The sequence below is a fragment of the Lynx rufus genome, unplaced genomic scaffold (genome assembly GCF_022079265.1).
Source record: "Lynx rufus isolate CCGP_SWC_20201006 ecotype Redwood Valley unplaced genomic scaffold, mLynRuf1.p SCAF_2, whole genome shotgun sequence".
Lineage (NCBI taxonomy): Eukaryota > Metazoa > Chordata > Mammalia > Carnivora > Felidae > Lynx > Lynx rufus.
Window position 1 is genome coordinate 149,646,284 of NW_025814834.1, and position 26,601 is coordinate 149,672,884.

At 35.0% G+C, this 26,601-nt stretch overlaps 1 protein-coding gene across 6 annotated transcripts in view; it reads left to right on the top strand.

The window, feature by feature from the left end:
* ODF2L (outer dense fiber of sperm tails 2 like) overlaps positions 1-24,848 on the top strand; it is a 329,427-nt gene extending 304,579 nt beyond the window's left edge. For 5 of the 6 annotated variants that reach the window (XM_047085440.1, XM_047085443.1, XM_047085441.1 and 2 more), the window contains 9 exons: positions 3,293-3,478; positions 5,967-6,076; positions 7,256-7,391; positions 12,236-12,346; positions 14,380-14,484; positions 18,608-18,693; positions 18,776-18,938; positions 21,715-21,840; positions 24,088-24,848. In XM_047085440.1, the coding sequence (XP_046941396.1) occupies positions 3,293-3,478; positions 5,967-6,076; positions 7,256-7,391; positions 12,236-12,346; positions 14,380-14,484; positions 18,608-18,693; positions 18,776-18,938; positions 21,715-21,840; positions 24,088-24,216 (1,152 nt within the window). In that variant the 3' untranslated portion in view covers positions 24,217-24,848. Of the gene's footprint in view, positions 1-3,292; positions 3,479-5,966; positions 6,077-7,255; positions 7,392-12,235; positions 12,347-14,379; positions 14,485-16,776; positions 16,936-18,607; positions 18,694-18,775; positions 18,939-21,714; positions 21,841-24,087 lie in introns of all 6 variants that reach the window. The other variant, XM_047085445.1, reaches the window with a different exon arrangement.
* The last annotated feature ends 1,753 nt before the right edge of the window (positions 24,849-26,601 follow it).

The following is a 26,601-nucleotide window of genomic DNA, read 5'->3' on the forward strand; positions in this document are numbered from 1 at the left end:
GTGGAAAATTTGTAACATACAAAGGAGAAAATTAAAATAACTTAAAAATACCAAAACCATTGTTAATGTTTTGGTATATAGAATTCTATCTATTTTCTACATCCACACATAAATATATACTCTCACATTAGTAGGCAGTCAGTAAACGTTTATTATTTTTGTTTTTGTCATTAATGGTAACAACTTTAAAATCAGTTGACCCAGCTTTGGTATTTAGAAAACTAAGTAGCATTCTTGTTATGCAGTTTTTTTTTTAGCAGTGTAATCAAGGGGAACTTTTTGGTTTAAACTCAGTTTCTGGTTTAAATATTCTTTTGGAAACCTCACAGGCATTTTGAAAGAAGTTTTTGAGGTTCTGTGATACGACACAAGCTAACTGGATCTATTGTCATTATTTTTTGCTGAAGGAAAAGACACAGTGTTCTCGTTTTCAGGAAAGTGTGCAAAGATAGCCCCTATTGAATGTGAGCACATCTGTGTTAAATTTGTTTGCTTTTGCAGGTGTTTGCAACTTGTGGCATGTTTCAAGACTTCACTTGGGATGTTTTGGGTTTTTTTTCTTCAAGGAGGAAAAGCTTTTGCCCAGTAAAGGGACATTAAGCAGGCTTATGCGGAATGCGAATTTTGTCCTTTGTCCTCCTACATGTTCTTTTGAGCACTTTCCCACATGGATCCCCTTTGTCCTTTGCGTGGTGTTCTAGGGCATCCCAGATGAGCGGCAGTTGATATTGCCTTCCTCTGTTATGGTATTTACAATAGCATGCATGTGGTCTGACACCTCAGATAAGCATCTATCACACTTTTTCTCACAAGTTTTAATTCGGTCCTCAAAGAGCAGTTGGGGAAGTTTTTGAAAATATGTTTCTTCAATTTAAAAATGGAATATTAAATGATTTTTTAAAGTTAATTTTAGCAATTTTTATATGATAATTTAGAGAGCGAATATAAGACTAAAATCTTAAGATTTTGCTGTGACATTCTCTCAATACTTTGAATTTAAATTCCTTTACAAAAATACCACTGTTTAGAAATAAATAAAAGAGGTTGCATTAGGTTACTGATTTTTCTACATTTCCTCTAACACAGTTTTGGAATTTAAGGCATTAATTGGGGGATCAGAGTTGAATTCTTCCATTAGGTTTCACAAGGTTCTTTTTCAAATTCAAAGATAATGAACTCACTTTGGTAACATAAATTTCAGTTATTTAGTATTTTAGTTTTGACTCAGTTGAGTCAGTTTGTTATATAGGTCTTTAAAAATGTTTTAATTGTATTTTAGTTCTGTGAGAACTATCCCAAATATACTTTGAACCCAGTTCTTTCTGGATCTTTATGTAACAGTTAGATATAGAATATTTTCACTATTTAGAAGACACAGAATAATTATATTTATAATGTGCAGCATGTATAGTACTTTGGAAATAGGGAAAGACAAGTAGTTGACTTTATGTTTCTGTTCATTTGTCAAAACACTGTGAGGAGTTATTTATTTTGAAACTATAAAAACAATTTGGTAGTTTGGTATACTCCCTAATAGTGATCAAATGTGAGATAGGATAAGTCTAGTGAGAATGTCCTGGCTAGAACCTTATTCCAAAAAAAAAAATTTATTTCACCTTTGGTGTTGAAAATGGTTTACTGCTGAAAGTATAGCAATTATTTGTGGTGTGATGGTGACACCCTGTGGTTTCTTAGAGGAAGACAGCTGTATTTCCTGTGGAGTCTTCAGTAGACTTGGACTGCTTTTATTCTTGTTTTCCTCCAACTACTTATGAAAACATTTTATGGGATTTTTTTTGTTTTTAGTTTAAATACATTTCTAAAGACTATTTAAGAGTGTTTTGCTACTTTTCATAATCTATCTAGTTCACTTTTCAAAGAAAACAAGTCTTTAAATCTTATTTAAGATGTATTTATTTATTTATTATTATTTTGTTTTAATTTTTAATTTATTTTTGAGAAAGAGAGACAGACCGTGAGCCGGGGGAGAGGGGCAGAGAGAGAGACACACACACACAGAATCTGAAGCAGGCTCCAGGCTCCGAGCTGGCAGCACAGAGCCCGACATGAGGCTCAAACCCACGAACCGTGAGATCATGACCTGAGCCGAAGTCAGATGCTTAACTGACTGAGCCACACAGGCACCCCAAGTTGTACTTCTTAATCTCAATTTTAGTGGAAGTTAAGAAGCATAGTTTTTATTGATCATGGAGTTGAATAGAAAACCCAGTCTTTTACTGTGACTCCTTTGATTTTTTTTCATTAAAATGATTGTCCAAAACATGTTACACTGAAACCTAAATTCTGTAATAATTTAACTATTTTTTCAGTATTATACAACTTTGAAAAAATGTAAAAACATTAAAATCTTAAGTCTCTAAATTCTTAGATATTTAGTATTCAAATACTTTAAATACAAAGTCTTAAAATAATTTGAAATAAAAGCATGAGAGTTATACTAAATCGTATCCATCATCCATCCATCCTAATATTCTGTCTCTAGTTATGCCACCAAGAGATATGTAAGGAAACTGTGATGCCAATTAACACCATTAAAGTCAATGGACAGAAACACATCCCTCAGCCCCTCAGATGTCTTTTTACTCTTACTAATTCTTATGGATCTGATAGTTATTTACCTTTCTAAGCCTCTTTAGTCTTGGATTAATAACTCCCACAAAGTTACTAGATAAAGGAACACTTTTATTGCCCTTAATGTAATTCTTTGAAGTGTCAAGGCATTCCCCCTAATTCTAGTAAATTAAAATTTGCTAAGTAAGCCTGTGTTTATCTCATCTGTATCTTTTGTGATCTGTAGATTTTGATCATATGTCCTTTAAGCCTTTATCATTGCAACTAAAGAGTCCTAATGTGTGTAGGGAGCTACTGATTCCTTTAAGCTTTGTGTATCTTGTTTGAATTGTCTCCAGCTCAATTATGTTTTTTTTGATTTTCATAACTAGTACTATGTATAATATTCTAGATGTGAAATTTTTGAAAGTTCTAGTTAATTACGAAAGTTTTAAGAAAATGCTTGTGCCATAATCACCAATATTAGTACCTTTAATAAGAATAGGATTAGTTTTCTGTAGGCTTATATATTTTAAATTATCATTCTACAACTGGTTACAAATAAACAATGGTAAAACTACCTTTCTTTACTGTTATGCTTGTTATTAATCCTATGATTAATCCTTTTGATAAAATCCATGGAAGATTATATATGTTTATAATGTTACATAAAGATCGAGTTCCAAAATAATTTAAATATTACTAATATATATTTTTTTAGAGCTTAGAAACCAAGATAACTGAATGGAACTTAGAACTGAGAAAGAATAAGCATGAAGTTGTAGCAATGAAAGAATCAAGTAGGCAAAAAACTATAGCTCTAAAAAAGGCATCTAAAATTTACAAACAAAGGCTTAAACACTTTACTGGAGACATGGAAAACCTTACTTCCCAAATTGGAGATCGGGTAAGTATATATACATTCTTTGTTTACTGTCTTATGTACTTAGTTTATGTAGTTAATGTCATAATGCTTAATATAAATCTTATTCTTCTCTTAATGCTACTGACACTAGAAAAATTTTACTCTGTTGCTTGAGTCTTTATTTTGAAAGATTATATAAAATGTCACATTTGCATATTGAAATTTATCAGTCTTTCCTTGGGAACTTTATTAAAGGATATATTAAATGTGTCCCAAAGCATCTAATGCAAACTAAGGGTAATGCTTCATACATATTCCCCCTTGGAAGCAGACAGTATATATTAGCATATTAAAGGCCCTGAGTACGCCTTCAGTAAAGTAAAACAATAATGAGGAGTATTGAACTCATAGTTTCTCACCACTTATTAACCACAGAACTCTTGTTTTACCCACAAAACAACTCTTGGAATGGGTTCTAAGGAACACCAGTTTGGGAAATGCTGATTTATGTTATTAAACCATATGACTTTATTCAGCAATTCACTTCATTTGAACTCTGTAATGCACTTAAAACCATTTGCTGACGTAAACACACCATGTGAAAGTTATCTTTGGGTGTAGTGCAAAGTTGAAAATTGGACTTAGTACTTTGTTGTTTTTGATGAATTATTATATTTCTTCAATTAGCAGTTAATAAAATATTTACTCTTTTTAATGTCTCACTGGTATTGGACCTCGTAAGAACTTATGTTAAGGCTTATAGCATTAGAATCTTTTAGAATTGAAAGCAGACTTGTATAAACTCTGTGTAAACAAAGCAGCTTAATATTTTATAAGCTCAGGTGCTAACATTTAAAGATGATCTACATTCAGAAGAATTTATCTAGACAAAAAGAATTGAGGAATAAGTTCAAAATCCAGAAAGTTATAAGACTTAGTTGAATACCTGAAGTGTTATTGAGTGGTGAAAGCCAATCAAGCCCTTCACATCCTCGGGGTTTTCCTATTTAAATAGCATCATGTCGCTCCTGCTCCAGATCACGGTATAGGAGGGCTCTTCCACTTGTGAACCTTGTGACTTTGGGTAAGGCACCCAACCTCTCTAACCTTCAGTTTCCTTAACTATAAAATAGGAGATGGGCAATATTATTATCTCATATCACCGTAGGGAGGAATAAGTGAGAAAATACATGTCAAAGCACACTGCCTGGCGGTCCTACATTTTTTGCCATATTGGCCTACTTTCTGTTCCTCTAATGCATAGAGATTTGTTGTTTGCTGTTATCTCTGGCTGTAATGTTCTTCTCGGGTTCACAATAGCTGGTTCTTTTTTTAATCATTCAGTTATCTTTGTGATTGGCATCTCTTCAGAGGGGCCTTCCTTGACCACTCTGTTTAAAATAGTCCCCCAACTATCGTATCATGTCTTAAATTTTCTTCATAGCATTTATTTTTACGGATACAATTTCTAAGAATCTTTATGTTATAGTATATTATCCAACTTACACTTCACACACACACACACACACACACACACACACACACAGTCCAACTTAAACTTCATAGTGCAACCTAAAATTCTTTTTACATAAAATATGAAAGCAGAATACTAGGCTTTATTCAGTGTATCAACGATATTACTATAAAAAAAGTGTAAGCCAAAAAAGTAGTTGAATGATGGAAGTAAGGAAAAAAGCCCCCAATAAATATCAGTGGCTATCATTGCTTCTTCTGGATCTTCTGATTAATAATTATTGGCGCTGTTGTCTTCCTAGTGAGTTTGTTGTTCTATAGAATGTGGGCAGGGGGCACAAAGACTGTAGCTCACTAGGTGGGTTTGTAAAGGGTAGATTCATTTGACAGCTATTTATTGAGAGTCTTCTTTATGGCAGGCACTATTCAAGGCCCTAGCAATGAATGAAACAGACAAAAATCTACGTCTGGGAGCTCACATTCAAAATGGATAAAGCCATCACTATAATTTTCATCTCTTTGCTAACAGTAACAGTATCTGAAGGCCAATGGGAGTGACCTCTACAAAACAGCTTGACATCATCATAGCAATGAGAAATAAGGCATTTATTTATCCATAATAAGCATTACTAAATGCTGTGGAATTGTGAAATTGCAGAGAGTTTCTGTATTTACCATTGAGGACTTCTTTCTCCTCTGATGCTTATGTGGTTGTCAACATCTTCTATACATAGAATGCAAAATGAAAGTTCAGGAAATAGGAAAGAAATTATCCTCATTAATTATGAAACATTGTTTGAAAATAGTTATATTAACATCCTTAAAATGTGTTAGAACTACCACTGTGCGCATATAAAGCAATACTAATTAAAGATACTATCAACGTTTACTTTAAAAGCTTCCTATGTTCGGAGTTGTACTCTAAAATTTTCTGTATCAAGAGTTCCATCCTTTATAAGATGAGCATTTCCTTGTTTATGTTGTATTTGTGTTTAGGGCTCTGCACAAAACCAAAGTGTTATTTAATTACAAGATGAGTACTTGATGTATTTTTTAGGAAGCCAAGCTGTCCGAAACAATTTCAGCTTCCAATGCCTGGAAAAGTCATTATGAGAAAATTGTAATAGAAAAAACTGAATTGGAAGTTCAGATTGAAACAATGAAAAAGTAAGAAAAAAATTTAGAAACTCTTTAGTGTTTAATAAGTGTTTTTAGTTCTTTCCTCTTTTAAGTGGTTTGCATTTTGGTTCTTCTGGGTTACATGTGGTAAAGGTTGTCCGTATGATTTGATATTCTTGCTATTTATAATTCTGTAAACTTTTCTTATTCTATTACAAAAATGCAATAAAATGATTACCCATTAAAAAGTGCATTGGCTAGGGGGCCTGGGTGGCTCAGTCGGTTAAGCGTCTGACACTTGATTTCGGCTCAGGTCATGATCTCATGGTTTGGGAGTTTGAGCTCCACATCTGGCTCTGTACTGATAGTGCAGAGCCTGCTTAGGATTCTCTGTCTCCTTCTCTCTCTGCCCCTTTTCCGCTTGTGCACGCTCTCTCTCTGTCTCTCAAAAATAAATAAAATAAACATTAAAAAAAAGTGCATTGGTGTTCACATTTTGAACTTTGTAGGTTAATATTTAGTATTTGAGTATGTGTCATCTATTATTTGCAGTAAATGTTAACACTGCTTTGTCTTAAAATGGAAGTAATATTTCTCTCCTGAGCAAGAATGTATAAAAATATATAATGGAGTTTACAATAAAAACATAAATGGTTTCAAAGTCCTAAAAGTTATTGTTCCTTTAAGTGCCTGAATTATGTAACAAAGAAAAATCAGTGATTCAAAATGCATATCTTTTATGCAAATTTATTACTGATTAACAATAATGAACCCTGAATATCTGTTTTTAAATGTTTTATCTTCTGTATGTTCTCTTCAGTTTTATCATTGTAAACTAGCATGTATCATTTGCTTCTAAAGGTGAAGTATTGCCTCACTTGAGCCTTTTATTTAACTTTGTCCCTGAGATTGTGTATATGTATGTGCATGTGTGTGAATGAGAGACAGACAGACTACCTTTGGATGACAGTTTAGACATTTTATTGAATAGTGAAGAGAACGTTGTGTAATTTCTCATTGGCTTCATCGATGGGTAATAATTGCTAATCAGTGTTACTCAGGTAGTAACCTGATAGATAACTGCTTCCTGTTTACCTTGGTCCATGGCTTGTATTAACTTTTGAAACAGTGCACCCTACCAAAATAATTTTATAAGCACACTTAAAAAGCATTATTTAAATGAAAGTTTCTGTGACTTTTATGAAATATATCATTTATCTCACAAAGGCAAATTACTAATCTTTTGGAAGACCTGAAGAAAGTAGAAGACGTTGGTAAAAATTCATGTGAAGAAATTCTTAGAAAACTTCACTCAGTTGAATATGAAAATGAAACTCTGAATCTTGAGAATACAAAATTAAAGGTAATATGTGTTCCTGTGTGTATGTGTATATATTGTCTAATGACAACATAGTAGAAGTAGCTGGAAATAAGAGCATGCTTAGGATAGTGCTGTTGTGTCATTTTGTCCTTTATGTTTGTCAGGGTATTAGAGTATCATTATAATATGCAACTTATAAAACTATATATTCATATCATAGATATATATCATAGATATATATATATTCTATATATCTGTACATACACATGTAGACACGTACTTGTGTATAGATTTGTGTTTATAGTTGTATACACAGATATGTGTTAAAGTTGTTTCAGCAATATTAAATAAGACTTGTGAGGTTGAACAACTGTTTCAACTTTTTAAAAAACTATTTGTTCTCCAATTTTATCTGTTGAATCATCCAAAATTACATTAACTTTAATGTGTAAGATTTTTTTCTAGGTGTCATGGTTACGATAGGATGTAACCTCAGGCCTGGTTTGTTTGAAACCAGAAAGTATGTTCTTGGCTGCTTCATAACCAGAAAGAATTTTCCAACTTAATCAAATCCAAGGGGTGATTGGTTTGTATGTGTACCAGAGAAAAATGGAGAAGTTTTTTTATACTTTCTGAGAAAAAAATGTTTGAGTTCTCATTTAGAGATACATGTAACCAGATGAGACTTGATTAAAGATGACGGCATCCTTTTCAGTTTTGTAATACAATTTTTGGAGGATAGTAAATAGAACACAGAAAAGAATCTCTTTATGTAAAAGAAGGCCAGAGTTGGCAGCTCAAAGTTGATATGGCATCAGAGAACCTAGCCTCTTTTTAGCTCTCCCCCATTGCCATTCCTAGGTTATGACCCTTATGATCCAAAATGACTGCTGAAGCGCCAGTCATTATAGCCAAGTTTCGAGCAGAAGGATGCAACGGGAAAAAGATGAATTATTTCCCCCCCCTTTTTTTTTCATTTCCTGTTTCACGTCCTCTCAGGGAGAATTCCTGTAAGTTCCATACCACTCTAACTTCTACTTATTCAGGTACGTGGCCCCAACTAGGTGCAAGGGAGACTGGGGAATATAGTCTTCTGGTTATCCTAGGCTCTAGCCAAATATGAATACTCATTATTTTCTGCATTTTATTCATGTTTTCCTCTATCTATTCCTATAGTTTTACTGTATTTCCAGTTTGCAATTATTTTTCCTGGTGATATCTCAGAACTGCCTTAGTTCAGCTCAAATGCTACTTCCCCCACAGTCTTTTCAATTAGGATGAATCTCTCTTTATCAACTCCCATCTTTGTGTGCCCAGAATGCCCAGGGAAGGTGTGACATACACTGAGGTCTCAATATTTATTGAATGAATGTTTAAAATGTTTTTTCTTGGAAGAGGAAACAATTTTATTTATTATGTTTATTTCCTTAATTTCCTTGATAGCCTTCAGAGAGAAAGGATTAGCATAATCAATATTTCATCCATTATGAATCTAATTTTTAATCACATGGTAAATGGAGTTAATTTTAAATTTACCTGGTATAAAAATCATTGGGTTAAAATTTACATCTTACATCCTATGAATAATTTGCAAACATGTATTTTTAATTGATTATTCTCTGGGTTTTGTTTAAGGAAAGAAGTTTAGATGTGTTTGGCATATGTTATTTGCAATGCAAAATTGCCTAGATGTTGTATTTTGTTACTTTTAGTGACCAGAATAATTTTAGATTTTAATGTTTCAAATGAAAAAAAAAATTGAGCTGATATTGCTTTCAAGACCCAGTGACCTCTTCTCTTGAAATTGCAAGAGTTTATTTGGATGGTTATGAGTTCTATTTGTTCATTATAAAGAGTTGGAAAAACGGAAACGCATAAAGGGAAACATTTAAAAATCTCTTGTGATCTCATAACTGAAACTAAAGTTACTATTTTAGCATATAGTTTTGGGGATTTTGGACCACTTCCAGTGTTTTGCTGCTATAAATAAAAATGTGGACAGTTTCCTTGAGTCTTTTTGCATATCTGTTTTCTTAGGATACATTTAGGATAGAATTGTAATTATATGGTCAAAAGGAAGGCTCATTTTTAGTGTTGGTGTTATATATTTCCAAATTACCCATCATAATTGGGTCCCTATATTTTTTCCAGTACTAGACAATTTTAAAACAGATCTCTCCAAATTTGATAGATGATCTCATCTAGTGCTGGGGCTTTAAGTACCAGGTATATCCTGGGGTCTCTCAAATTTATATCTCTAGCCTAGACCTTGCCCCTGAATTCCAGACAAGTATTCTACTGCCTACTTGAAATTTCCACTTGGGTATTTAATAGGTGTCTCAAAGTTAGCATGTTTAAAATAGACTTCCTGTAGGGGCACCTGGGTGGCTCAGCCCTTACGTGTCAGACTTCCACTCAGGTCATGATCTCACAGTTCGTGAGTTTGAGCCCTGCATCGGGCTGTCTGCTTTCAGTGCAGGACCTGCTTCAGATCCTCTGTTTCCCTCTCTCTCTGCCCATCCCCCCCACCCCTCTGGAAAATCAACAACAACAACAACAACAACAAAAATAGAGCTTCTGTATTCCCCCAAATAGCTCATCCTACAGTTGTCCTCATCTCAGGTAACAGCAATCACCCTTCTTTTACCTGGTGTCATCCTTGACTCCTTTCTCTCCCATCTGCTTCCGGTCTGTCAGCAGATCTACTACAGATAGATCTAGGATTTGACCATCTCTCCCCAGCACCACTGCTACTGTCCTGGTTTAAGCCACCAGCATGTCTCACAGTTACAGTGACTTCCCAACGCCTCTTTATTTCCACCCTTGTACCTGCACTCAGATTACAGTGCAGCAGTAGAGTCGTTCCCATAAAAATGTAAGTCGCACCATGTCACTGCTCCACCCAAACCCTCCAGTGATACCTGGTTAATAAATACCTACAAAGCATTATTCCACCTGGCTATCCATTACTTCTCGGGCCTCATCTTTCCACTATCCCCTTTGGTTTCTCCCTTCCTGCCACATTGACCTTCTTACAGTTTTTCCCTGACTGGCCAGTGCTTCTCCCACCGTTGCCTTGCTCTGTGGGAATTCCCTCCCCTCAAAGACCCACACTTCCAGTGTTTGCTCAAAAGTCCCTTCTGGAGACCTCCCTGGCCCATCCACAGTTCATGTAGGGTGTGTTTTACTTCATGTTCTGGTTTTGCGTTCATCTATCCCTTGTTTTTGTCTTTCTATACATGGGGTATGCGAGCCCCATGAAGGAAGGGATTTTTTGTTTCTTTTCTTCATTAATAGAAGAATATCCAGTGCCCAGAGTATGTTTTAATGACCAGTAAATATGTTTTTTCATGTATTTATTGGTCATTTACATTTCTGCCTTTATGAATTACCTACTCATTATCCTTTAGGTCTTTTTTCTAATTAACATGTAAGAACTCAGGTATTAATCTTTTGTCATAATTTGTTATTCTCTTTTATATTTTGTTTGCCTCTTAAATTTTTCGAGGGGGCAATGAAGTTCGGGGAGATGCATTTACACATATGTATGTATACATATTTTTTTTCTTTTATGGCTTCTGTTGAGTCTGTCACATTTCTGCATATCTTACAAGTAAAAAGGACTGACTGCTTGAGATCCAGACTATCTTTTCAAGGATGTTTGTATAATGGACATCCTTGGAGATAGCAATGTTTTCCTTACCAAAGGGCAGACATGCTTACTGCCTGTTATGAGAGATCTGGGTTCCCTAAACTCAGGGTTGCGCCTCTGTAGTGCCTCCCCTGAAAGGTGTGAGTGTCATCTGGCCCTCACAGTGTTGCCCTGTGGGAGCTGGGGCTTAGGAAGCTACCGCAAATCTGGCATCTGGCTACTGCTATTGCTGCAATGAAGTTTTGTGTCTCTGATCCAGGAGTCTCACATCCTTTGCTAGCATCCATGAAACTGTTCCAGGCTAACTTGTAAACTTGGAAGGTAAAATCCCAAACCCTTAGAATGCTTGATATCTTTTTTTGATTCTATGCTTAGTAGGGGTTTTGCTATCCTAAAATCAAAATTTTAGCTGTATCTTCTGTGAAAAATTTTAAAGCTTTATTTTAAGTAAGTATATAAATATATTTTGTAAAAATAAATACAAAAAATAATATTGGGTGGAGTTAAATAGTTAATCTATTTTCTTTCTAATAATTAAACAGTTGTCTTATTACCATTATTTAGTGATCCACATTTTTCTCATTGACTTAAAAATTCAACCTTTATCATATACTAAATATAATTTTGGTGTATTTTTCTTTGTCTTTTCCATTGACTTTTAAATTCTAAAATTAAATATATATATATTATATATATATGTATATATTTACATACACATACACACACAGTAAACTTAAAAATTTTAGTTCTTTATACATCCTAATATCTAGTAAGTACTGAGATTCTCTACCTTAGTATTTCTTTCAGAATTGTATTAGTCTTTCCCATTTATTTTTCCATATGAATTTTAAAATTAATTTTGTTATATTCCCCCTCCTCCCAACTGTTGTATTTTTGGTTGAAATTGCACTTAAAGTGTTAGTGTTTTGAAAAAACTGGTATGTCACTAGTATTGAGTCTTCCCATCAAAGAACATGGTCTTTCTATTTTCCAAGTCTTTCTTTGTCAGGAAATTTAAAAGTTTTAAAAATATATGTCTTACATAAGTCTTATTATAGTTATTCATTATTACTAACTTTTTAAACTTCTTAAATTTAAATGGTAATTTTATGCAATAAAGATAATTATGTTATTAACTTTGTTGATAAATGAGTTATGTTTTTATAACCCTGTAGCACCAGAGTATAAGTGAATTCTAATGATTTATAAAATCTATTTATATATTCTTTGCTAGACTACCCTTGCTGCTTTGAAGGATGAGGTTGTTTCTGTTGAAAATGAACTCTTAGAATTGCAAGAAGTAGAAAAACAACAGAAAGCCCTTATTGAAGTATATAAAACTCAGGTGACTATTGCATTCATTTTAATGTTAAATTTTGTAGACAGTTTAAAACACTGCATTTTTAATGATCTAAATTAAGGTGGAGCTATTATTTTGTGATAGAATATATGTCCCATCTATTTCTTAACGCCTCGTATATTTTTATAAGTAGATGATTCTGCTGATTCCTGATTCATACATTGACTGTGTATATACTGGGTATTCCTAAAAGTAGATCTAGGGGCACCTGGTTGCTCAGTCGGTTAAGCACCCGGCTTTGGCTCAGGTCATGATCTCATAGTTTGTGAGTTCGAGCCCTGTGTCGGGCTCTGTGCTGACAGCTCAAAGCCTGGAGCCTGCTTTGGATTCTGTGTCTCCCTCTCTCTCTCTGCCCCTCCCATGCTCGTGCTCTGTCTCTCTCAAAAATAAATAAACATTAAAAAAAATTAAAAGTCAATCTAAAATTAATTACATAGGTGTAATGTAAACCTTAGGTACAATCTTGTTAAACTTAGTTATATTTATTTGTCATCTTATATATGTCATGGTATTGATGTAGAATAATGATTCCCTTCTAGGGTCATTAAAGCTCAACACTCCCTCTTTCCCAATAAAAAAAGTAAAATTCTGATTTAGTCACATGAAAGACCTGGAAAAGAACATATGAAGATATATATGGAATACAGCATGTGTTCAGTGGCAATTTATAGAAAACCTTATGTTTTGGAAATGTAGTATTCAAGAAAATATGTATGAGAAGATGGGACTTATGCAGGTCCTTGAACAATGGTAACAGACTAGTCAATAAAGAGCTTGATTTTACTGGATGAGAGAGCATTTTAATTAAAGAATAATGAACTAAAGGTAAAAGCTTAAGCAGGGCATTGTGTAGATAGGTAGGAAGGAAGTACATCTGGATGGTTTAGATGGGAAAATGAAGTTGAGACATCCAGTTAGAATATTGTAGTCATGGGGCTCCTGGGTGATTCAGTTGGTTGAGTTTCTGACTCTTGGTTTCAGCTCAAATCATGATCTCAGAGTTCATGAGTTCAAGTCCTGCGTTGAGCTGCACGGTGATAGCATGGAGCCTCCTTAGGATTCTCTCCCTCTCCCTCTCTGTCTACCCCTCCCCTGCACTCTCTCTCTCTCAAAATAAATAAAAATAAACTTAAAGAATATATATTGCAGTCATGTGGAGCTTACCAGACCAGAGGTAAGATGGAGGGCATAGTGGACTGCGGGACACATTATGGAGAATGACATCTGTATCCTCCAGCTGTGTGTTTGGCTTTAATCCCTCAGCAAGAATACTGTGCATGTTCTAGGCTCTGGGCTTTGTATGAAGTGCTTAGATTTTCTTTTTTTTTTTTTGAGCATTTTTAAATTTTGGAGTGTAAAATAATTGGTATGGAATTGGTAAAATAATTGGTATAGTTTGGATCAAATGTTCTTTTAAAAAAAAAAAACAAAAACGCATTTTATTTTGTTGTAATAAGTCTGACTCTTCCCAAATAAATATGCATGTGGACATACATGTCAGCATATTTCAATTACTCCTTAGTCTTCAGATTTTTTTTTATTATTTTTTTTAGTTCTCCTTAAAGTTCATTGACCTGCAAGTATAGCTCTCTCTAATATTCAGTCTTAAGGGGAGAGACTAGAAGTATTGATGGGAAAAGACAGATAAGTCATAAAAGGATTGTAGTTTGGAATAGAGCACTAATCTATTCTTATATTAAAGCAGGAATAACATTAGATAAAGATACTGAGGGTATTGATAGGGAAATAATGATTTGCTTTTTATTTTACATTATAGTCTTTTTTTTTTTTTAACATTTATTTATTTTTGAGAGACAGATCATGATCAGGGGAGGGCCAGAAAGAGGGAGACAGAAGATCCAAAGTAGGCTCCATGCAATGAACATAAAGCCTGATGCAGGGCTCAAACTCACGAACCTTGAGATCATGACCTGATCCGAAAACAAAGAGTCAGACTGAGCCACCCAGGTGCCCTTACATTGTGGTCTTAATAATAAAATATGTTACTCTATTTTCAGATACAAAAGTTGCAAGAAGCAGCTGAAATGGTGAAAAGCAGATGTGAAAATTTGCTACATGAAAATAACCTAATAACAAAAAACAAAAATAAAAAGTTAGAGAAGGTGAGTTTGATGTTTTAAGCAATAAAATAATATTTTATTTATACGTTTTGTACTTTATGAGTACTATACCTATTCTTTCATTGTGGTTGTTTTCTCTAGTTTAGACCTAGGAATTATCTGTCTTAAATCTCCGTAGGAGTTTGTTTTCTAAAGAGATAATGTTTCTTCCAGGCTTGAAATGTTTGTATGAGTTTTTTTTCATTTTTTTACTTTTTCCTTAATATTTTGAAAACAGCATAAATGTTTAATTTTTCTGATATAAGAGCAGACTTAACATAGCTCAAAAAAAATGGTTATCACTTAATCCCTGAGCTTCCTCAACCATAAATATGCAAACTTGAATATCTCTCGTTTTTAATCCCACCTTTTTGTTTCTGGTACTAAATCTTTTGTGTCTAAAAAGCAAAGTAAATATTCTCTGGTAAATGCAGAGAATATTTGGAGGAAAAATAATATTAAAAAAACAGCATCATTTCCCGTTGTCACCCCATTGCAACAGAATGAGGGGAAGGCCAGTGTTGGCAAGTTAGGATGTTTTTGCGAATATTTTTAACTTTTTAAATGAAACCTCATCCCTCTTTGGGTCTTGTCATGTTGTTTTGGTAAGGAAGCAGTGGAAGTCCTAGGACACTGACTCCTAGCTGGAGAGATCATGGGATGTTACCAGTCACTTCCAACTGAGTATAATAAGGTGACTATCTCTGGGTTGCCCCCACATTTGGGATCGAGATGTCTGAGTGAGGCATGAGTGTGAAGAAGAGGTCAGCCAGAGTGGGCATTCTGCTGGTTAAACAGAGATAAAGATAGCCCACCTAACATGCAACTGACTACTTTCTTAGAATTACTTTTCACCTATTTTTAGCAGCATGTCTAGCATTTCATGTGTTCTGGTCTCTTTTTCTCATGAGACATACCACTGCAAAGGTCTCTTTTGCTAAGCAGCACTGTAAATAAAAAGCCTATTAAAAAAACCTGTTCAAAAGGCTGATGGGGCAGAAGCCTGTAATTTTCAGATACCACGAGGTCACAATGTCTTCTAACTGGTATTAAACCAGAAGTCTTTTTTTTTTTTTTTTTTTTTTTTTAAGAAATTTCCATTCATTTTTTTTTTTTTTAAGTTTATTTACTTTTGAGAGAGAGAGGGAACACAAGGAGGGGAGGGGCAGAGAGAGAGAGACAGCAAGAATCCCAAGCAGGATGTGCACTGTTGGCACAGAGCCTGACATGGGGCTTGAACCCATGAAATGTGAGATCATGACCTGAGCCGAAATCAAGAGTCAGACACTAACTGACTGAGCCACCCAGGTGCCCCTAGAAAAGTCATTTTTTAAGATGAGATTTTTCCTTTTCCACTGTTGACTCTCATGGTTTTCTCATGGGCTCTTAGATGTTTGGGGACCCAGAGATACACTTTGTTCTTGCTTGACCTTTTGTGATCAAGAGTGCCAGGTGATGCACAGTAGCTCTAGGTGTTCCCTGTCTCAGGGACAGAGTCTGGCTCTTGTTTTTTCCTTCCTATAAACATCCTAAATGCCATATGTCTTGTTATTTTTTCTTAATTAGCCATGTAAGCATTTCTTAGGTTTGTTTCTTGTCACATTTCCACAAAAATGCCACAGTGAGGTACCGCACTAGCCAAAGGGATGAATGTAGATAAAATTAGGGAGACTTGCTCATAGTAACACTAAGGATGAAGTTACAGTCTACTGAGTACTGATGACATTAGCTAACTAGAAATAATATATAGTAAACCCCACCAACCTGAACGAAGATGAGTGCAGCAAGGCTGTTCTGACTAAAAGATCTGAGTTACAAGACTGAATGACAGAGAGTAACGATTACTTTAGACTGATGGCTGGGTAGTAGAAAACTACCACACTAGCTTTACTAGTAATAACTATGCCTGAGTATAAATTACAGGATTCAGGAAGTTTGCTTTCCTCAATACGTTAAACATTCTCCCTGCAGGCTAATATTATATGCATTTACTCAACAAACTTATTTTCAACTACTTTTTAAATTTTAATCCCAGTATAATCAACATACAGTGTTATATTAGTTACTCAGCAGACTTTTTGCAAACTAAATTGCAGCCCGCTTTTGAGTTATAGGTTCTTAGTTGGCAGAGTCCAAGTTCATGTTTATTCGTATTTATTTGGTTGAATCATTTTGTTTAAAACCATTATACCTAGAATACTCATTGTATTACGAGCATATGTAGTATGTAAGGTAGTGAAGACATTAATGCTGAATGTGTGACCTTGCACTTATTTCCCTAATGCTCCAACTCAGATGAGAGGCCAGACGGAGTCTCATCTGAAGGAGTTAGAGCACATCCGCGATTCGGTGACGGCGGCGGAACGGAGGCTTCACGAGTGTCAGGAGAGTGTGCAGCACTACAGGGAGAGATGTGCGGACAACGTGCACACCGTTAGGGAGCTTCAGGGCCAGGTGTCCGGCTGTCATTTTGCTGTCTTCTAGATACGTTAAAGGAATACTCTGGAGTGATTTCACCAGTTGAGGGCACTCATGTCAGGGGTTGATTTGTTTTGCTTTTTTGTTTTTTTTAACTCCCATTTAAGTCAATTTATCAGTTTATTGCAGATGCTGTAATATTTTGCAACCTATTCTTATAGTATTTTATCGTGGAAAATTGGTAACTAAAATAGCTCATTTTATTTGTATAAATCTGTATTTAGACATTTGAGAACACAGTAATAGCATGAGAGGAGCAATACTATGTTTACATATATCTTTTTGATATCATGATAAGCCAAATTATCATAATTTACTATACAAAAATTAGAATTTATTTTCATTAGAATTGTGCATCAAATTCATTTGGATTATTCTCAATTATTATTATTTTTTTTACTCCCATCAGAACAGGGATCATCGATGCCCTGTTAGTCACCACATAGCCATCTCCTTTTTTTTTTTTTTTTTTTAATTAATTTATTTTGAGAGACAGTATGCTCATGAGCAGGGCAGGGGAAGAGAGAGGGAGAGACAGAATCCACATACCATCTTCTAATTCAATACCTAGCACAGAGTAAGCTCTTACAAATATTTTTTTAATTAATTATTCTTTCGGGGCGCCTGGGTGGCGCAGTCGGTTAGGCGTCCGACTTCAGCCAGGTCACGATCTCGCGGTCCGGGAGTTCGAGCCCCACGTCAGGCTCTGGGCTGATGGCTCAGAGCCTGGAGCCTGTTTCCGATTCTGTGTCTCCCTCTCTCTCTGCCCCTCCCCTGTTCATGCTCTGTCTCTCTCTGTCCCAAAAATAAATAAACGTTGAAAAAAAATTTTTTTTTTAAAAAAAATTATTCTTTCGAAGAAGTATATGCAAGGAGGTAGCAAGTCTTTTTGTTTATTTGCAAAAACAACTCCCTATCTTCCAAATGTAACCAGGATTTTAATTTTGAAATGCATCCTGTTTTTAAAAAAAAACATGCAAATAAAACTTTGCTAAATTTAAATTCCCGAGAAGAGATTTTTGTAGGAGAATGCCAAATCTACATAGATAACCCAAATTATAAATTAAATTATGAGAAAAAATTATTTTCAAGGCTTCTTAAAATAAGTATAGCTTTTGAAGCAATGGGAAGAGTATTTGGTCTTGGCATGAACAAGTTGTCTTCGGTTGATTTGTTCATTTTATTTTGCTTCTCACAAATACAGTTTTCACTCATAGTTAACTTCATAGATGTTCAATTATCATTCACTATCTTGAGATGAAGCAGGAAACTGTAAGAGTAACTCTAAATATGCAACAATAGGAGATTAATGATTTTTAGTCTTCAAATTTACTTAATAAAATAAACATCCTTTTTCAACAAAGCATTGTTCAGAATGTTTTAATTGCCATCTTTCAGAAAAAACCTTCTAGTAGATGATTTCCTATGAGACAGCATAGTTTTTTTTTTAAAAAAAAAACTTAATCAGGAATTTAAGAACTTATGTTTTAAAAATGTAATTATTTCTTTGAGTCTCTCTGTGTAGGAGTAATAATATTTAGGCCTTCTTGTTTCTTTAATGATTATTCTAACACTAAAGTACATAGATTTCTTTGGAAGTTGCTTATAAAGAAAATAACCAAGAAAACTTTTTCCCCCCTTCTTTTAGGTTGATGGAAATCATAATCTTCTAAAAAAGCTTTCTTTGGAAGAGGAAAATTATCTTATTCAGTTGAAGTGTGAAAACCTTAAACAGTAAGTATTAAATTGACTTAAAATTGGTGTTACATTTTTCTCTATACACTATAATTTTAAAATATATGTTTTCTGCAAAAAGAAAATTAGAACAGATGGATGCAGAAAATAAAGAGCTTGAAAAGAAACTGGCAAACCAAGAAGAATGTCTTAAGCACAGCAATCTTAAGTTTGAAGAGAAATCTGCAGAACATACAGCATTGGCCAGACAGCTGGAAGCTGCTTTAGAAGAAGGAAGACAAAAGGTACAGATGGCCTTTATTTAGAAACTTTTTAATTAGTTTACCGAAGAGTCGTCTTTTTAAACAGACAATATCTCATCTTACCAAACCTACAGTTATTGTTTTTATCCTGATGACAGGGTGAAGAGAGCAATTACATTTTTGTTTTTTACCTACTTTTCCCTTTTGGAGCTAAACAGCTGTATTACTGGTACAGAATTACTTCACTAGGTGAATGATGATGTGGCAGGGTAGAGGGCAGAGATGGAAAACATGGGAAGAATTCCCCCCTCCTTTTTGTTTTTGTTTTGTTTTTTTGAATAAAAAGCAGTTGTGCAAATTATCGAACATTTTGGTTAGGATCTGGTGAGGTGTAAAGCTCCACTCCCTTTTCTTTTTGCCTAATATTATTGCATAAATACATACAAGAATTAAAGAAAAATTGAATTCCAGTTAAATCCATTTGGTTTGCATTTAATAAATATCTTACTGTGTGTTGGGCACTCTGCTAGTATTCGAGATGCAAAGATGAATAAGACCTTGTTAGTTCCCAAGCTCATCGGCAGTTTCCCTGGTGTAATCAGAAACCCACATGTGGAGGGCAGAGAGAGACCGTAGAAAGAGATGCACCATTCCTGGTTGGAAAATGGCAGGTTTAATAAGCAAGGGAACCTGAGAGTTGTCTTGGACAGCCACAAGATGAGTAGATTTCCACAACCACCTGACAGACTCTTAAGTTTATAAAGAAGCCCTTTAACTAGGTTCAGTCATGTACCCAGACAAGAAAATCTCAACGTCACATTTCATTCTCAAGGCTATTTACCTGGAGCAGCTACTGGGAGCAGGGAAGGAAAGCAAAACACATACCTCAAGGACAGGGGAGAAGGTGGGGAACCTCCAATTGCCTAGGTCCAGCTCATGGGTTACCTGGAGGTCATGTCTTTTTTACCATCTCCAACAGACCTCGCCGCAGCTCTCAGGACACTCATAGTCCAATAGGGAGATAATAGGCAAGCAGACAAACGTCATCCAGCATGTAGGTGCTACAACAGAGGGAGGGTGCAAGGTACACCAGAGGATGTCGTTAGTTTAACTGGGGGCGTTGGGAAATGATTCAGGAGGGTCTTAAGGAAAAAATACATTTATCAAATGATTTGAAAATGTAATCTTGAAAGGGCATAAAGTGGTCTTTGGATTCCAACAGGCACTAGGTTTGAATTCTGGCTCTGACTGGGTTTGAATTCGGGGTGACATTACACCCTGACCCAGAGTGAGTCACTTCTCTAAACTTTTAGTTTCCTAATTAGTAAAATGGGGATGATGTGTTTCCTCATCAGATTAAATGGTGCTAAAAAGAGATCCTCTTTACCATGATGACTCTCAAATGTGTGTCTCTTCCCCAGGTTTCTCTCTCCCCTGAAATCTAGACTCAGATTTTCTGCTACTTACTTGACATCTCTACTTAACATCTCAAACTTAACATGTCCACTACCAAATTCTGAATCTTTCCCTCTAAACTCTTTTCCACCCATGTCTTTCACGAACTTGTGAATGGCAATTCCACATAAGTTAGATAAAATCTGATGTCCTTGAAGTGTGGCTCATATATTGCAAGTGTCATCTATCTATCTATCTAGATTTTTTTTAATTGTGGGAAACCAATTTAAATTGACTTTGAAAGGCACAACATTGAATGAAAACCAGGTAGCAAAATGTATTGCCAATGGTAGGAATGTAATCCAGATTTCTCAGCCCCATCAACCTTTGAGAGGAAAATAAATGCCTTTATCCTAGGTTCAGCCTAGGTAGACTTCAGAAATGGTGGGTGTTCTCAGATTCCTTCTCAGAAGTGTTGAGAGTTCCCCAGAGATGTGTCTACGTTCTCCTTTCTCTCCTGCTGCACTGGAACATGGGGCTGTCTCTAGTTCCTGCCAGGTGAGGGTGCCAGTACTGCCCTGTCACCATTGTCCACACTGAGGACATTGTCAAGGGCTCTTTCTCCTACAGCTTTACATCCTGCAAGCATCCCTCACTCACAATTGCCTTTGGAATTTGTGCAAAAGAAATTTTTGTAAATTACTTTACAATAACTTAGAACTAAATTTACAGTAGGAATGTAGTTAGAGGACAGTCCTTCCCACTAGCTCCTTACTCCTGAACTAGCCCTGCCTCCACTCTTACTCTTCTGGCTCCAACCCAGAATTCTTGCAGAAAGGCTCCCACATGTCTGAATCATTGGATGAACATAGCTCAGCTAGACTTTCTGCTAAAATAAACCATCGTAGAAATAGAAAATTCAAATTCAGACCACTTTGTAAGTGAATGAATGAAAAAAGTTTCTTGTGTGTGAGTGACGTGTATACATCTCCTGCTCTGTCCCAATCTCATCCATCCAATCTGTGAGTAGCACTGGATGAGAACCTTCTATGCTCTGTCAGCACTCTAGACCCCACGGTGAATATCCATACAGTAGGATGGCAACTGGCAAGTTGGCCTCAGTAGGTTAAAAAAATACAGTATTGGGAAAAACACCTACTCAAGTCACAGAGGAGTGCAAATGTGTATACTTCTTCCATCTCAAGCTAATTTTGCAGATATTTTTAACTGCAAAGAGAAATAAGCATACTTATGCTACATGTATTTTTTCAAGATAGAACATCTTTAGACATTTTCTAATTAAGCTAATATACAGTTAATATCTGTTGAGAAAAAAGAGGTAGAGTATAACTATGTCAAGTCTTTAAGTCATACTTTAAAGAAAGCATATTTAGTTATTTTACTCTCTTAATGAAAATTATAGGTTTCTGAAGAAATAGAGAAAATGTCATCTAGAGAGAGGGCTTTACAGATTAAAATATTAGATCTGGAAACTGAGCTTAGAAAGAAAAATGAAGAACAAAGTCAACTTGTTTGCAAAATGAACAGTGTAAGTATTTGTAGGGCTTAATATATTTTCATAAAAAGTAAATTAGCATTTAACATTCTTACTGTATAGTTTAGTTAAAGTATGAAGTGAGGGGATTGCTTTACTGGTAATATTAAAAATAACAAATTATATAAATCATAAAAATTTAAGATGTCATGATTATGCCAAAGAATTATTATACTGCATCCTTGGTAGCTTCTATTACATTTCCCCAAGTCTCATCAGGCCCTTTCCTGCATATTACTTTTGCATGACGACTGTTTAATGAAAGTTACAGATATAATCTACTTAGGAATTTCTGGTATGAATTTTTCATTTTTTTAAGATACACAATTTAAACTATTATGAGTTAGATTTTGATATCTGTCTTGAGTAATGAATATTATATTTTAGAAGGTGATGAGTTTGTGTTAAGTAAATATTCAGTATTGTTATATCTGCATATGAAACGGGTGCTTTGAGCCACTCAGCCATGAAATGAGAATACCAAATTGGCCGTGTTTAATTAATCTTCTAATGTCTTTTCCTAAATATTCATGAAAGTAGTCAATTGGCATAAGGCACTATGAGAGCTAGCACTAGTCGTGACTAAATTACTTGAAAACTATCTACTTGGTTACATAGAAAATGATGATACTTTATCTTTTCTGGGAGCCGGAGACACCACGAAAACTATTTTTGTATTCCCAAGTGTCTAAAAGTTGAAAACGTGAAAGATTCAAAAGTTGAATGATTTTTGGCATGCAATTTTAGTTTCATTTTATCACCATCAAAAGTGCTATGGCAATTTAATCAGAACAAACGTTTCTCAGTTTTAATGTAGCATGGGCCTTCCCTTTGTTCTAAATCTCTTTTATTTATAGATTGATTTTTTAATGTTTTTCCCACCATCAGAATTTTTGATACTATAAAATATGTGTGATTAAAGTTCTAAAAAAAATAGTAAGATAAGTTGGGTTTCTCTACAGTTTCCCAGTACTTGGTTAAAGCTTCCAAAAGAAAGAAGTTTAAGATCTGAGGTTCTGTTAAATCTGATAATTTTTACAGGAGTAAAAATCTAGAATTCTAAACATTGGTTTAGACATTACTGAAAAATGAGTCTATGTATTTTGTCCTTTCAGGGGACAGTTCCGTGGGCAGGTCAGTATTTATTTTATATACAGATCTTAGCTCCAGTTGAATTGGAAGCACCCTGAGAGCCTGTCCCATAGTTGATTATATCCTGGTGTCTTCCACAGCACCCCGCCCAGGGTAGCAGGCTTCTTCAGATTTCCTGCCCAAGTGCTTCATCTGGGGCAGAGTGGATATGCAGACCCAGGCATGGCCCCACCCCCTTAACCCAGGCCATCCTTCCTGAAGCCTGAATGTCTCTGGAGTCTAATGCATTATCCTATAATCCACAAACATTTCACATTCTACCCTACAATATAAGTGTGTTCATATTAATATTTTTCCCTCCAAACTGTTGAGTAAAACTGATGTTCTGCAAAGATTCACTATAATCATTCTACGATTTTGTGTAGCCCAGCCTCACACATTGTTTCATCCCATGCCACTTCCCTCTCCCAAGGGGCATTACTCAGTTTCAGAAGGTATCAGGTATCATTGAATACCTGATAGGAAGGAATGCAAAGATTTCTTTCTCTTTTGAAGGTGTGTACATTTTAGTTGGAAGCTAGATGGTATCTGCAACTTATCTATCTGAAGTATTTTCAGTGAACAGATCGATTTGGGAATTTGTGTGCAGCTGAATATTTTTAAAAATATATTGGGCTTTGAATTTTTTCCTCAAATAAAGAACACCTATAATATTTAGAATTCTTTTTATTTTTAAAGATGTCTAAAAATGTTCATATTATAAAAACTGGAATTTTTAAGGCAGCAGAAGTCTTATGGTATAAAATAGAAATTTTTAGGCAGAGAAAATGGCAAAAACTAGTATTAAGATAGGTCATGTTAAAGGTAGTGAAAATTAATTATGATAGTTTCAATAAAATAGTATCACAGTAAAGATCAACCATGTATGTACTTTAGTCATGCTGAATTTTAAAGAAAAGTGAGCTCTAAGATAAGTAAATAATGAACATATCAGATGTTAGAATTCTCTCTTCAAAATTAAAATTGTGTATTTAATTACTGTATATATAAATTTTACATTGTGACTCTCCTTTGATATGAATGTCATTATTAATTGATCCTTTGATATGAATGCCATAATTGATTATGTTTGTTTCTTCTTTTATTTAGAAAGCACAACACCAGGAAGTATGTTTGAAAGAAATACAACATAGTCTTGAAAAGTCGGAGAATCAAAATGAGAGTATTAAGAATTATTTACAGTTTCTTAAAACTTCTTATGTAACAATGTTTGGATAAATTGTTGGATTTATTTTCTATAAGTGATAGGATTTTACTTTAAGTCTAAAACATGATTGGGTAATAAATAAACTTTAATTTACGGGTGGGAATAGTAGAGTTTTTATGTACATTTTTAAAATATAATTTATTATCCAATTGCAACTTTAAGATATAAATGTCAGTATTCCTTTTTGCCAGATAATTTCCACTTAGCTCTAGTTTAATTTAATACTTATTTAAATGATACTGGTTTTTAGAATGGTTTTCACGTACACAAAAGAAACCAGAATCTTGTTTATAGCCACCATTTAAGTGAATTTGTAACAAAGCTAGGCCGATTATGAGCCAAATACATGATTTTGAATAACCCATATAATTTGTTTTACATTGTGGCGCTATATATATATAATCAAGGAAAATATTCTGGATATTAATTTTTAATAATGGTATAATTACATACTTTCTAAAGATTCCAAATGTCTCAATGTACTTAATACTGTTTCAAGTATGATGCGATTCTAATTTCTGTGAGGCTTTTAATATAGAATTTTAAATTATAGCTACTAAATGCCAACTGATGGTGACAGATGAAAACATGTTGTCCCGTACTGTTTCTTTATAAAGAATGGGCATTTGGGCTCTCCTGTGAATTCAGTCTCTTTTGTGTTTAATTTTTTATTAGTGATTGTCTGGCGTTATCAGTGTAAACATTCTAAAGCCCCCTGAGTTTACTAAAAGATTACAGGGGAACAACTTGTCCCACCCCTTCCTATAGACAGCTCCCTTGGGATGATCAAAATAAGCACTCTTAATGCCAGGAAGCTTTAGGATAAGGTCTTTATTATTGTGATGACATAGAAGAGATACCAAGAGCTTGTTCCCACTTTAATCCCCCACTCTATATGCCAAGGCAGGACGCTCTCAAAGGGAACCGATGTAGTCAACAAGGAATCCAGTAATAGTAGCTCCTCTCAGACAATGGCTTGAGAGCTGTTTATTCAAAGGACACTCATGTCTCAAAAGATCATTCAGAGAGGCAAATTGTCTACTACATGGTCCAGCCTCTGGACAGAGGAGTCTCCCCGAGATGTTTTATCCTCTTCTCTGACCAGAAATGCGATTCTGCTTTTCTCCGGTCTCCCTCAGTCCTAAGACTGCCATATGGTCTACAGGAGTTACTTGCCAATGACCCGACTGCTCGATAGTATTTTTCTTAAAATACCACAACACAGTAATTTCAGGACCTGGCCACATTTTTTGCCCAACAATTGCTAACAACATTAAAGTTGCCTTTTTTTTTTTTTTTTTTTAAATCATAGTACTTTTGCTAAAACGCATACTTACCCTTTGTGGTCCTTTCTTCACCTCCTAAAGCAAAGGGAGCTTTAAGAAATGCTCACATGAAAGGAAACTAAGGTTCCTGAGTATGGTTCACTAGACTACGAGCTCACTAGACTGTGAGCTCTTACTCAGATTTTTATTCCAGCCACTAGACAAAGCTGGTGTATAGTAAATGCTCAGGTGATGTTTGTGGATAGACAGATGGATGTTGAAAGAGAAAGGTATTCATATTCCTGTTTTACATTTGAAAAAAATGTAAGCATAGAAGTATTAAGTACCGTGGCTGTGGTATAAAACTCTTAACTTTTAAAGTTGGCAGCTGAGCTCAACTCTTCTGATTCTGAAGTTAAGGTTCTACGTACGGTGCTGTTTTCCTGTCGCAAGCAATGGTGGCAGCAGCAGCACGGCTATTATTCACCGAGTGTTTGCTATGTGCCAGACAAAGCTCCCGGTGCCGAGCATGTACTAGCTCATTGAATCTTTACATTTAACACGTAGGTGCTATTGACTCCATTTATTTTTCAGGAAACCAAAACACAAAAAGGTTTCTTGCCCAAGATCACAGAGCTAGTAAGTGGCAGGCATCCAGAGTCTCTTCTGCTCTTAACTATGACCATACTACCTTCATATACATGTCATAAATAAAAGTAAGGGTTTCTTTTAACAATCATGCATTTACCTTATCTATGAATATTTTCTTTTTATTATACTTCTAATTTTTACCAAAGTAGTTTGGGTATATAACATTTAAAAATTAGTACCTCCAGGGGCACCTGGGTGGCTCAGTCAAGTAAACGTCCAACTCTTGATTTCAGCTCAGGTCATGATCTCAGAGTTTGTGAATTTGAGCCCTGCATCAGGCTCTGTGCTGACAGTGCGGAGGCTGCTTGGGATCTTCTTTCTCCCCCTTCTGTCCCTCCCCGCTAATGCTCTTGCACGCTCTCTCTCTCACTCTCTCAAAAATAAGTAAAAAAAAAAAAAAAAAAAAAAAAAAAAAAAAAAAAATAGCACTTGCAATGTTTCAGATAGACTGTGGAAGGAAATGACTACAGTGGAGTCTCT